Source organism: Balearica regulorum, chromosome 2 (genome assembly GCF_011004875.1).
Source record: "Balearica regulorum gibbericeps isolate bBalReg1 chromosome 2, bBalReg1.pri, whole genome shotgun sequence".
Taxonomy (NCBI): Eukaryota; Metazoa; Chordata; class Aves; order Gruiformes; family Gruidae; genus Balearica; species Balearica regulorum.
The window spans coordinates 67,170,131-67,184,165 of record NC_046185.1 but is presented as its reverse complement, the minus strand read 5'-3'; the positions used below and the strand labels follow the sequence as shown (position 1 = coordinate 67,184,165).

The 14,035-nt window shown below is 36.1% G+C and overlaps 1 protein-coding gene and 1 long non-coding RNA gene across 6 annotated transcripts in view; one reads left to right on the top strand and one right to left on the bottom strand.

Annotated features, from left to right (window-relative positions):
• Window positions 1–13,162, bottom strand: part of LOC142600419 (uncharacterized) — a 16,512-nt gene extending 3,350 nt beyond the window's left edge. The window contains exons 1-2 of the long non-coding RNA XR_012833890.1: window positions 13,089–13,162; window positions 8,527–8,573 (exon numbers count right to left, since the gene is read on the bottom strand). This is a non-coding gene — a long non-coding RNA (uncharacterized LOC142600419). The remainder of the gene's footprint in view (window positions 1–8,526; window positions 8,574–13,088) is intronic.
• LOC142600418 (uncharacterized) overlaps window positions 1–14,035 on the top strand; it is a 26,893-nt gene extending 12,858 nt beyond the window's left edge. For 3 of the 5 annotated variants that reach the window (XM_075744599.1, XM_075744602.1, XM_075744597.1), the window contains exons 11-17: window positions 274–415; window positions 2,448–2,493; window positions 2,830–2,889; window positions 5,019–5,126; window positions 7,530–7,626; window positions 8,648–8,848; window positions 11,930–12,303. In XM_075744599.1, coding sequence (XP_075600714.1) covers window positions 274–415; window positions 2,448–2,493; window positions 2,830–2,889; window positions 5,019–5,126; window positions 7,530–7,626; window positions 8,648–8,848; window positions 11,930–12,009 — 734 coding nt within the window. In that variant the 3' untranslated portion in view covers window positions 12,010–12,303. Of the gene's footprint in view, window positions 1–273; window positions 416–2,447; window positions 2,494–2,829; window positions 2,890–5,018; window positions 5,127–7,529; window positions 7,627–8,647; window positions 8,849–10,465; window positions 10,513–11,929; window positions 12,304–13,690 lie in introns of those variants that run through there. The other 2 variants (XM_075744598.1, XM_075744603.1) reach the window with 2 other exon arrangements.

Genomic DNA, 14,035 nt, shown 5'->3' with positions numbered 1-14,035 from the left:
TGTAGACTTAATGTCAAAGGTGAGATTAGGATTCTGTCTAAATGCATTATAATTATTCTCATTCAGAATATTTCTGATCAGAAATACAAACGTGTGCTTCATGGCTGAACCAAATCTTTGCTTTTTAGGTTCAGTTTTTATTTTATTTCTTCACAAGATACCTTACTTACATCTTCAGGTTTTACTGATGTTATCTTTTAAAAAAATTCTAAGCAAAGAATGCTTTAAAATACTTGAAAGCCACTACTAAATATACTGGCTTTATTGTTTTAGATGAAAAGAATGTTCAAGAGGAGCAGGAAAAAAGTCAGAAAGAACTGGCAAAACCAGATGAGAAGGTTGAACCTAATAAGGCTATTGAAAGCAGCAAAGGCAACAAGACTGAAGAAGGCAGCAAAGGCAACACCTCAGAAAAGTAAACAAAACAAAAATCCACCAGCCCCAAACCCCTTTAAATTTACTCAAAGGAAAATGCTGTAGATGATAACTGTCTACACTGGATTTGCATAGAGTATGCTGTGAGGAAGAAAGGCATGTTATAATAGTATAATGCTTGTCTTCTGAAATTATGCTCAGCTGTAAACTTGTCTTATCAACAGAAAACCTGGTGCATGTAAAGTGACCTCAGATTTTGCTCTAGATGCAACTAGGTTTTATATTCAACTGTGTTATCATTAAGGCATAATCCTCATGTATTACAAATTAAAAAAGAATGTTCACTCATGGTTTAAAAAAAACATTTTGGGGTTATGTCAGATAATTAGGGTGGTATATGGACTGATTTTAGAAGGAAAAAATAATCAGTAAATAGCTCTAACAATCGGGGTTCATCTTATTGTTCCTCCATGAAATCTTTTGTAAAGAAGTATTGTGTGTGGTTTGCAAATGGTGAAACTGTGCTTGCTGTTTGTAAACATCTTTATCAATAACAGTATTGTGAGTTTAGTTTGAACTATCAGCCTTTGTGAGAGGGGGATATCTCCAACATCAATCATCTTTGAGCAACATTAGGAACCACAGGAAAGCATTTGATAAGGACCCAAACATAAGACTTTTTTTCCAACAATTAGTTCTTTAGTTTTGCTCTAATGACATTCTCTTGGAATGTTTCGTAACTTGAAACCAGTAGTATGTCTCCCAGCTCAGGAGGTCTAACACCTTTTACTTGTTTACTATTACACAGTAAAAGGAGAAATTTTCTTGCTCCTGAAACATCTTTTTGTGGGACTTTTGCCTCTCTATGGGGCAACAATTAAGGAAAAGGATTAATTGAAACCGGGTTCAACCAGGCTTATGAATCTTTGTGTTCGTCTGGCTTTCAAATAACTGTAACAGTTCTTAATCTGGAGTGTGAACTAGTTCATGAAAACATCAAAAATAGGGAACTAATAAAAGCTCAGACATCCACATCTGGAAATGATGCTGTCTGTTTCTACCTGACGCTGATCCTCATTATGCAGTCCTGTACTTTAAGAACAGCATCCTTTGGAAAATCACTTAATGTTGTTCTTTTAATCCAGTTCTTCAGATAGATCCTTGGTAACTATAAGCAGCCAGGTATTTCATTGAGAGACTGATTTGGAAGTTAGTTACTAAATTAGGATTTCAGCTTGTTCCTTTACTGTTTATTTTTGTTAGACTTCTAAGAGATGTGAACTCAAGATACAGTTTCTTAAAAGGAGTAAGATCAGATTCTCATTGACAGCAAGCAGTCAAATGATGTTTCCACTTAAAAATTCTGCAATATCAGTCTGAGAATTTCTATTACTCTTTATTTCTTTGTAGTGAAGTGCTGCACAGACAGTCACCCAAAGATGGAAATTATTTTGAGTTCATTAAATGTATCATCTTCTTTTACTACACTTTTGATTCCTTAGAAAGATTTCAAGAAAGACGATGGCTTAGGCTTGGCAGTCATACGGTTTCAGTTAATTTAAAAAACCCAGCCACTCTCAGCCCTGGTTCCTGGGCTTGCAGAGGGACAGAATGCATCTATAGTAGTTGCAGAGCAACGCACATATGGGTTAGTAACTTTTAGCCATATGAATCTTTGTATGCCCAGTATCTCTGTGGCTGCACTGTAAAATACCTTTTTATATAGCTGAATTTTTGTAAAGGCAAGCTTGTGAAGTGCTGATAAAAATCCTACTGTAATTAGGGGCCTTGTCTTTCTGCAGTGCATACAAAAAGCTTACAGCTTTTACTACCAGTGTCAAACTTTCTTCTTAATTCTGGGGTTTAGAACTTATGCGCTACCTACTCACACTAAAAAAGTCCTCATAAATAATTTTTACGATGATATCTGGGACCACTATGTTTTCTGCAAGGAAATAATATGTGACCTTTCAGAGTGTGTCAGGAATTTAAACCAATTATCAGTTATTGACTGACTACATATTTTTGATAGATCAACCGTTTACTGTTTTATTTATTTTTTCCATCTTAAGGTATGAGACCAATAAACAATCGCAGGAAGAAAACAAGGAAGCTGAGGTGAATATTTTTCTGTTAACAGGTTGCTCTAGTTTACAAATAGTTGGGTAAATAATTAATATATGATTGGCAATGGTGTTTGCTTTTGTTTATTCAAATTAGTAATATTATTGACAATAAGTTATCTACAAGCTACTAAGCAAAACTATTAAGAACAAGGTTTTTTCCTACTTTGTCATGAAAGCATGTACATATTTCATACAAGCACACACAATTTAATGAGACCAAGAATCTAGAATAACCATAATAAAAAATACTGTTTAATTTAAGTTATAATTACTTCACATAATAGATATCTGGACTTTTTTTTTTTATATATATATATATATCAAACAGCAAGAATTTACAGCAAATCCTGAAGAATTCACTAGTCAAGAGGAACTGTTGGGTTATTTGGTGAGTCTTAACTCTTACCTTGCAATGCAATTTTTTTGGGAAAAAATATAAAATAAATAAATCACAGAATTAGTAAGTGTAAAATGTAGCAAGTAACATGAAAGCCAAAATGGAGGCAGTCTGCTAATCCAACAACATATATTGTCGGATTCACAATAAAATTAATATGACTGAATTTATAATATACCTATTCATTCTAAAGTTTTTAGACAGAGTTTTTGCCAAAGCACTGGTTTGGGACTGCAAAGTCAGAGGAATGACTTGTTTTGAAAATGAATGCATTTTTCTCAACTAACTCCATTGCTGAAATACATGCTTAAGGAAAATTACCTTTGGGTTTTTTTTTTTTTTACTTTCTTTTATAATTGGTCTATCATTTTCAAATGAGGAATTTGCAAACATGCAATTCAGTAATGGAAGGAGGCAGAAGAAAAATATCTGAGATATGCAGAAAGGAAAGAAGCAATTTTTGAGAAATAAAATACAAGTCAGATACTTAAACAAAAAAATCCCAAAGAAATATAAACTAAAAAACCCTACCTATGCCCTTTGTAATGTAAGTGGCAGAACACCTGAGTTCTGGGCAGTTGTTGAAAATATGTATTATGTACACAGTCACAGCAGAAATATAATCAATAAGAGTGGAAAACTAGCAGTTGTTAGATGTATTAAGAACATGTGTGGTCTTGCATACAGAAATGAGTTATTAATTTTATTAAAAGCATCAGTGACAAACTGTATGCAAATATTTACTGATAGTTCTGTGACTCAGCTACTGCATAGTACTTTAAGCACTATTGACTACTATAAAATCTTTTTCCCCCTTTTAATACAGAATTATTAGGTCTAAAGATTGCTAATAAAACTTGAATTTGTTTTGAGGTGTCCTCTTTCTTAGTATGATTGTGCTCCAAGAACAAAAGAGGGCTGTTGGGAATGTGATTGGAACAATGTTCTGTTTTGGAAAGTTTGAAAATTGTTTAATGTTAGCATCTACAGTATTTTTTTTTTTTTTTTTTAAACCTGCATTATATGTTTCTGTTGTTGGATTCAAAAGGCTTCTTATGTAGTGGAAAGTAATTTTACAAGTATCTCTTTTTGACTTGGTGTTCATATCATAGAATAATTCCAGTTGTTCAATAATTATCCATACTGTATAATTTTTTTAACTGTGAAAACCAGTATGCTCAGCTTTGTCATTAAAATAATTGCCTTTCTTTTATTACCTGATAGCAGAGATATCCTTGCCCAAGTTTAATCTTCTTTTTCCACACAGTTTTTCACAAGATCTTTAAATATAACTTGTGCAAACCAGGAGAGATAAATACTGTTAGTGTTAAAAATATAATATGATCCCTATTATGCTGTCACTTATGAACTTTATGCTAGTTTTTTATTACATTTTTTCCATTGTCTGGAGTGTGTAATGGTATTTGTTTGTAATCCAGAGGATTTTAAATTGTTAGGACAGACCTGCAGATCTGTTACATTGTGCCCAGTGGGAGTGTTTTCAGCAGAACTTTATTACTATAGACAAGAGGATGATGCATGTAGTTCTCTCTGTGAGGCCTGTCAGCACTAGAACTTGCTCCCCTACTAGAATTTCAAAGACTGCTTTTTCCTTAGGCTTTTTGGGAAGAAGAGGGTTCGTATAAGGTGAGGTGGCATATATTTCTACATTCAGTAGTGTTCTGGATTTTTTCTACTTTCTAGAAAAAAGTGTTATGATTATGTTGCCTCAGGGGAGTTGTACATGTTCATTTGTATGTGGGTATCTTGGGAAGAGATCAAAATACTTAAGGAAAAGCATTTTCCTGTATGTGTTTCCAGGCACATTATTGGGTTGTTCCTTTTTAAAGAATTTTATTGGGTAGCTGCAGCTTCCTTCTGTTAGGATCCCTTTCCATTTCCTGCCTCTCTTCCACCCCCCCCCCCCCCCCCCAATTTATGGGATTAAAATTAGAAAATTTCTTTGCTTTTTAACTTCAGTGATGTCTGACAGAAGGATAGAGACAAAAAATATTAGCTTCCTGCAGGTTTTGTTTATACATATTGATACTTTAATCTTTCAGAAGGAAGATTTTTTTATTGTGTGTTGTTGTTTGTTTGTTTGTTTGTTTTCTTCCTAGCAAAGTTTTGAGATACTGAATGAAGATGATGCTTCATTTATCCTAAAAGTTACACAGACTCTTACAGATGCACTAGTGGAATATCGTCAGCAGGCTGCATCAAAAAAAGTAATTTTCACTTTGTTTTGGTTTTGTTCTACAAATCTGTAGATTCCTGTAATTATCCATTTTTATTACTACAGATAGTTTAATTACACTTTAAAAAATTGCTGTGGAGAGTGTATTGTAAGTTTTGGTCATTAAATATTTGAATTTTTGCAGAGATGATAGGATAAACTTACAGCTTTTCTGGTGAGGAGTCTTAATACTTTCTCTTCAAAGGTCCTTGTTTGTTTGTTTGTTTGTTTGTTTTTAATAGAAGCTAAAAATCATTTTGTCTCTTATTCCCCATGCTTTTCCTTACATCTAAGTTTTTCTGCTCTTTTTACCCCTTTTCAATTCTAACTTCAGCTTTTCTCATCTCCACTGACCTCCCTCACACTCTTGTTCTGTATCCCATTTTCTTTCCTAGCCTTCACTTCATTCACCATGTAATCAAACATTATTACCATTACTTTTTTTGTTCTTATACAACTTTTTTTTTTTTGTCCTACTCTTTGAATTGTTCCCTTAGAATCATAGAATCTTTAAGGTTGGAAAAGACCTCTAAGATCATCAAGTCCAACTGTCGACCCAACATGTCTACTAAACCATATCCCAAAGTGCCACGTCTACACGTTTTTTTGAACACCTCCAGGGATGGTGACTCTACCACCTCTCTGGGCAGCCCGTTCCAATGCCTGACCACTCTTTTGGTGAAGAAATTTTTCCTAATATCCAATCTAAATCTCCCCTGACACAACTTGAGACCATTTCCTCTTGTCCTTTTGCTAGTTACTTGGGAGAAGAGACCAACACCCATCTCATTACAACCTCCTTTGAGGTAGTTGTAGAGAACAATAAGGTCTCTCCTCAGCCTCCTCTTCTCACATCCCTACTCCTGGTAGCCACACTATTTCTGATACAAGCCAGGATGCTGTTGGCCACCTGGGGATGCTGCTGGCTCATATTTAGCCAGCTGTCAATCAACACCCCCCAGGCCCTTTTCTGGCAGGCAGCTTTCCAGCCACTCTTCCCCAAGCCTGTAGTGTTGCCTGGGGTTGTTGTGACCCAAGTGCAGGACCCGGCACTGAGCCTTGTTGAACCTCATACCATTGGCCTTGGCCCATCGACCCAGCCTGTCCAGATCCCTCTGCAGAGCCTTCCTACCCTCAAGCAGATCAACACTTCTGCTGAACTTGGTGTCATCTGCAAATTTACTGAGGTCTCTTTCTTCCCACAGTATTAGAAATCCAGTTTTTCCCCTCTCTGCTATTACTTTTGACTGACTTGTCTTTACACAGGCATAGTATGGAAGTGTTCTGAGGAGTAGTTTGGGGCTGCCATGGTCACCACTTGTGTTCCCTATACCTCCAGTTTATGTTCCATTATACCACAATCTCCACAGTTTCCACGCTTGGAATGATTTTTTTTTTTTCATTCCTCCATTGTCAACAGGGATGGTAGGAACTTTCCTCTTGTTGGTGATCCATTCAATGTATTTGCTGTAGGAAACATTATTCCTTATCCCTCCCAATATTTCTTAGCGAATTGTCAGTATTGAACAGATTTCTCATTCACCACAACAGCTAATCCTGCTGCTACAGCTGCTTAACTATTTTTTTTTTTTTATTAAAGAGTGAGCTTAAGTGGATAATGCCAAATGTGAGTTAAGTACCAGCCAAAAAGCTGGAGAGAATCGCAGAGGTGACACTTCCAGAAAAAAAAGTTTTTGTGGTTTTTTTTGTTTGTTTTGTTTTCAAAAGCTTTTCTTAATTCAGGACTTTATTATAAACTTTATCTTTGTTCCCCATATTCCATCTTCCCTCTATTGCCTTCTTTCTGCTGCAGGGGCAGTACTTCTCCACGATAAATTCCATGCTTATAGTTCTTATTAATTACTGCTTTTTACTTCCTCATTAAGCTTACTTTCACCTTATTCCTGTTGGTTTTTTTCCATATAGGATTTTGTTGTTTTATTCATATGGAAAGAGGGCAAAATCTAACATGTTACAAAACAATCAAGTTCTAACCGAAGTAACTTCTAACCTACTAGTTGTATAATTTATTTATTTATTTATTTATTTCTGTTGGTATTCTAAACTGTGATCTTTCAACTGGTAATTTTTTTACTAAATCTTTTATTCTGAGTGTAAAATGCTTCCTTTTTAGACCTGAGAGGTTGAGAATTAGGCTCCATAAGTATCACTTCTTGGCCTAATATAGTGCTTTTTAAGATGTAGAGAGATACCGTGAGGAGTGTATGCATGGAAGTTCATTACCAGCTCTGTGATTTTCAAAGAAATATGTGATTTTTCAGATTTGGTAGTAGAAATCCTGGTCTTTGTTTTGTTTTTTAAATGTTGTAGTTTGTCATTTTAAGACATTGTCATGATGAAATTCTGAACACAACTTTTTTTTTCAAACTCGTAGGACATCTTAGATACTGAATATAATGGGGAAGAGGCATTGGAACATTCCACAGAGCAGTCTGACCTGACTTCAGCAGATATTAGTGACTCTGATACTGGTAACGTTAACATTGCAATCTGGAATGCGCTTTAATCTCAACACATAACCTTGCATATATTTTAGTAAGCTTTTTTCCCTGCTTCTCTAAAAACAGAGCTTAAGAACAGAACACAGCCAAGGTCAAGTAGCGTAAATAGTTTTGGGGTTTTTTCCCCATCCTCTACAAATGTTAGAAAGGGCAGACTATTCAGAAACATTCATCCTACTTAACTGTAGGATTTGGGGAAAAATTGAATTAGTTATGACTCTGACTTTCCTCTGTCCAGAGGCAACTGTTTCTAAAAAGGCTTTCAAAATTACACTCTGGCTTCCCTTCTTCCTGATTTCCCCCCCCCCCCCCATCTTTCCCTTCTTGGTGGAGAAAAGGCTTAGTGCAGATCTAGTGCAATCAGAATGCTAGTGGAAACAAAATTATGTTGTATAGGATGGAAAATTATGTTTAATACCTAAATATTGCAGCTACTTGACCTCAGCACTTCTGATTAATTTTTTTTCAAAGAATCTTGGAATTCTTTGCGGTCATTTCCTTCTTGATATAAACAAATGGTTATTTTTCTCAAGCATGGGAAGTACAATCCTATGCTTGGAGAGGAAAAATGCCCAGAATACTAGTGAAGCTATTTTGTATGATTTTTTTTTTCTTTTTCTGTGCAGCAGCAATTTTCTTTTTTGCTAGCTTTTGAAAAACTCAATTAATACAATACTAATAACAAAAATTGCAATGACCTGCAATATATGAGACTTGGAAATCTTAGTTCCTTTTTGTAAGTGTAATGGAAATAGCTTTCACCCACTTCCCCACCCTTGTTTCTCCAGGATTTTCTGTAAATGGAAGGCATTTCGTACATTTCAACTCTTAGTTATATGGAAATGTAGCAAAGTCAGATGTGAACCTTACCAGCAATGCCGCTGTGCCAGACTTGAAAATGCTTGTTTTGAAAAGCCCTATTTAGAGAAATAAGTAATGAAGACTCTTTAGAATCTTCTCTTATTGAAAAACAGTATTTCTCTTCTTTAAGACTATTCAAGCAGCCGATCAGCTAAGCGATCCTTATCAGTAAATGAAGAAGATGAACCCCAAAACTTTTCAACTGGCTCCTCGGAAACAGCATATGAGAGCAACATCATTACTGAATTTTTGAACAGTGTGAGAAATATGAATGTTGAGGAAGTTAATGCTACTCTACACAAAATAGCAGCAGCAAATCCAGCTTTCAGAGGTAATTCACGTATTCATGCATACACACACAGACACAAACACACCTATATAAAAATATATATAACATAATTTTGTTAGCTTGTGAAATACTAAGGACTATATGGGTCAAAGAACTTTGAGGTACTAAGGAGAGCTGAAGAGACTTTTTTTTTCCCCCCTTTAACTTTTGCAGGATCCAGTTTCGGAATGGTAATTCAAAACGGCTGCCTTCCCGTGAAGGTGTTAGTAACTGCTAAATTTCTTTTTAAATTCTTTTCTCATTTGTGCATAGTAACATTTACATGGTGAGAGATACTAAACTAAATCAAGCATATTGTTATTAGAAAAAAGGAGAATCTTTTGTCTGTGATATAACTGGTGAAACACTGATTTTGGGAATGCCAGCAGCACATAAATTTTTACTTATTGATTCCTGAAGGAACTGTACTTGCACAGTAACATAATCAGAGACAAGTAGTCTTTCTTTTGCTTACAAGTTTCTAATAAGTTTCAGCTACTAAACCTTCCCACATCTCCAGTCAACTACTGCCCTTTCTTCAGAAGCCTGCTGTGTACATTTCTAAGCTTCTCAGAGTGTGTTCAGGATCATAAGAGTAAAAAACGAACACTGAAGATAAATATATTGTAGAGAAGTTTAAGATACTCTGCCTGAGTGCTCACTGTGGAAGGAGCCAGAGAGTTTGCAATCCGTGCCGTAACCCCTCCTTGGGCATGCACCTGCGCGCCCACAACTCAGCACAGTATCTGGAATGGAAGTTCTGGAGCAAATTGACAACATAAAACTATGGAAGCAGCAAACTGTTGTAACTCTTCCATGAATATCACCTGGTCCTAGGGACCTCCAGAACAAAATGGTTAAGTTACCGATAGTAGTGATTTCTCCCATAAAACTTTGGAACCCGAAAATTTATGGGTGGCAAATGTGGTTCTCTTCTATGTACATTTCTCTTTTTTTAGGGTTTTGTTGTGTGTTGAACACAGCCCTGCAGCTGGACAGGGAAGAGAATAGGAAGAACAAAAGTGAGAAAACTTGTGGGTCATGGTAAAGAGAGTTTAATAAGTGAAGGAAAGGCGGGGGGGGGAATGAGATACAAAGACAACCGCTCAGCACTTCCTGCAAGCAGACTGTTGCCCAGCCAGTCTGTGAGCAACAGCCACCTTGGAAGCCAACCCCACCCCCTTGCTTCCCCAGTTTTTATTGCTGAGCATGATGTATGGAATATCTCTTTGGCCAGTTTGGGTCACTTGTCCCAGCTGTGTCCCCTACCAGTTCCCATTCCCAGCCTAATCACTGTGAAGGTGCAGTGTGGGAGAGAAAGCCTTGACACTGTGCAAGTGCCCTTCTGCAACAGCCAAACACTGGTGTGTTATCAGCACCGTTTCAGCCAGAAATCCAAAACACAGCACCATACAGGCTGCTGTGAAGAAAGTTAACTCGATCCCAGCCAAAACAGTACAGGATGCCAGGTGATCTTTGAAACTGCCAGCTTCTATTGGACAGTTGAATAGAAACTGTTTAGAAAAACAAGGTAGGAATTAGTGGACATCTGGGAAAATGTGATCTGCTTAGAGTGGTTGGGGGAATATGGCTTTTGCGATAAGAAATCCTTCCTTACAGTCTCTTTGGAGTTGTCTGAAAGGGGTCAGCAAAGGAGTCACATAAAGGTAATACAGTTCATAGAGTCTGTTTGGAATTCCAAGAAGCTTTTGATAGGTACCCTAATCAGAGGCTTTTAAGGGAAAGAACTGTCTGTGGGAAAAGAGGGGAATCCTTGCATTGTTTAAGTAATAAACAGATAGCAAATGGGCTTTTTACAATGAAAAGAGGTTTCAGTAGAGAACTGTGGGCCTGTGCTGTTTAGTATCTTCACAAATGACCTGGGAAAAGGGATGAGTATCTGGATGACAAAATTTTGTCAAATTCAAAACAGTTAAAGTTGTTGGTTGACTGACGAATTTCAAAGCTCCACATCACATCAGTGGAAATACCAACTTCTCAGCTAGAAAAATATGTTGAATATAAGGAATTAAGGGAAGAATGGGAAGTAAGATGGGAGTCACCATTTTGCTATTGCATTAACTCATGCTTTGCCTGTATCTGGCATGGGGCATGCATTTCTGTTTACCTTATTTCAGATAAAGGACTCTATTGTTGCAAAAGGCTTAGAGAAGGCAACAAAACATGGGAATATGTATAATATAAGAAGCAATAGAAAACTGGGACTCTTTTTGGGCTGGAAAAGAGATGCCTGAGATATGATTTTATAAATCTCTGTTATAATGAGTGGATGGAGATGACAGACAGGATTCTATTATTTCCTATCTCTTTTGGTCCATAAACTTGGAGTAGTGTGGGACTCCAACTTCAAAATGGCCAAAAAGAGATGGTTCTTCATGCAGTAGTAGGTGGATGATCTATAGAACTTCTAGCAAAAGGATACAAAAATATTACACATGTCCTTGTATTCGCTGTCTGGGCCAGACTGGGTAAGTGTTTGGAAAAGGGCTATTGAAAAGTTTGCTGTATCAGAGTTTGAAAGTTTCCTGAGCTGAAGATGATCTGAGATTGGGAGAACATAGTATTCCCACACCCCACCAAGCATCAGGCACACTTGCCCTGCTCTTCCTCTTCCCTTAGCATTTGGTTATGGGTGCTGAATGTTTATTATTACCACTTAAGCAGTCCCTGTTTTTCTTCTCCTCCTCCTCCTGAAGTCATGGGCATTGGTTTCATCAAAGCAACGAGTCCTTCTTGCTTGTGTTCAGGAGAGGATGCTTTGACTTACTGTTACAGTGATAAAATCAAGGTCATGCTTTCCTGATTATCAGCTGCAGATCTTTGCAAGTCGGAGACAGAGTAGAGGGACAAGGCAGACCCTTTAACCGAACCAGTACAGGTGTTCATAGCAATGTGCAGTTGAAGTTTCTAGGCACATTCTGATTTTTAACAGTTACGGTATTTTTCATTTAATAAGAAATCCAAACTCATATCAGCATCTAAATGTTTCAGCATAACTTGTGCTATTATATTTATTTTATCATCAAACTACTTATTTTCTGATTTTGTTTGTTTGCCTTTAAGGAATTGATATACTGAATGTTATAAGGATTCTGACTGAAAGTGGAACTCTGAGAAGACCAAGCAATGGTGGCACACAGTGACATGGTAGTTAATAGAGTTAATAGAGCAATGCTTACTTTCTGTAAGTTTGAGACTGTTGTATTACTTAATATGAACTCAGTGTACCTGATTTCGCTATGTTCAAATTTTGTACAGTTATTTTAATTAAATTAATAACTTGGTTTTGAGATTCTTGTTATTTATTTCTCGGTATAGCTGAAATTTCTGTATTTGTGGAAAGGTTGTAACGCTTGTGTTCGTTCTTCCCATGTTAAAACATACTTTTAAAACAGATAACTTTTATCAATATCATTAAATACTATACATTGACAGTCTGATTTTTTTCTTATTGTTGGTTCTTTTAAAGAGTTATCAACAGAATGAACTATAATCAGCAGTACAAATCCATCCTACAACAAACACTCAGAAGTTGTTCCCTGTGGCTGCTGGGCCTAACTCAAAACCTTTTCTAATCAAAAATCCAGTCCCATGTAAGGATTATGAATAGGTCTCCACATATTTTTTTTTTTTAAATTTAAATTAAAAATAATAAATGTCAGTGCTGTCAGTCTAGTTCTGAGTTGAGAAGTGTCTGGATTATAGCCAATTTAGGAAGCCTATATAATTGGAAGCTTTAGCAAAGTCAACAGCAGTTGGCTGTGCTTGCAAATTCAGGGATGTGTCCCAAGAGATCTAACCAGACTGTGGTTAAGAAGCACTGATGTGGTAACAAAAGGATCTTTTGTCTTTTCTTATCTCACCAGTATGAGAATGAAATGAACACTGGCCTATACTGTTCTTCAATTCAGGCTCTTTAAACATGAACTTTTTTCCCAACTTCAGTAGTAGTGGTTTCGACTGAATGTACAGGTCTAGATATTAATGACTACTACTTTTGTAGGAAGACAAACAATGTTTTAGATGGTTACAAATTAATGTGTTTGGGGAAAAAAAAAGCTTTTAAAACATTAAATTCTGTAATTAAAATTTGTTTCTTGCTTGTGATGTTGGGTAGCATTCAGTGGGTCTAATTAAAGCTCCCCAGCTTTGCAGCCAAATGCTGGTATAATATAGACATTCAGAGGCCAGATGGTAAATGAACCTTTTAATGTTAACTTACATTTTTTTTGAGATCTGGATGGAATTGAGAATCCTCATCCTGATGGTTTCACATCTTCGTATCATGGAATGCAAGATGCCATAAAAATAAGGTAACAAAGAAAGTAACAACAAAATTGGCTAGTTTTGTTCTGTGAACAGACACAGAAATGAAAACAGTTCAATGACAATTAAAGAAATTAAACCACAAAACACTGCTTTAAAGAAATTGTGAAGTATTTCTAGAATGCCTCTAAATACGTTCCTGTCAGAAGCAGAGATGGAACCAGAGCTCTTACAGGTCATTTACTGTATAACAGGAACAATGTTAATGCCTGCTTAATGAAGGTGAACTTGATCAGTAAAAACATCTTTTAGTTGACAGAAAATTCTGAATTCTGTTCCTGTAATACGGAAAATAAAACCAGAAACAACATCTTTTTGTTTGAAGTGCAGAACATTCTGTTAATTAAAATAATAAAATCGTAATGTTCAGCTGTTGTAAATGGCCATCTCTGGGACAGCTTCTTTTTTCTCTTACTGTGGAATCACTCCTAGTAGAAATGAAGTTAAAATTAAGTTGAAATTACTTGGATTTGACAATTTTGTTTTCCTTGGGTGCAGGAGGAGCATGCTGAAAATGGGAAGACATCTATAGCACACTGATATAAAATGGTTAAATGGTATGCTGCATAGTGCTGCTGTACTTCTCAAAGACAGCTGAGAAAACTGAACTGCACAAAAATCATTAAGTGTATGCTTCTGGAAATGTTTTTGAAAGCATGTCTAACATAGTCTATTCAGTTGTACAGTTACCTTCCCCTTAATTTTTTTTTTCTGGTGCAAACAGAGGCTGCAAAATAATTAGGTTATTTTATTCTTGCATCTGCCTGTGTTTTGTGATGACTTGATGTATTCTTATACTAATGGAAAAATGTGTATTTGTTCCAAAATAGTTTTTCAGTATAA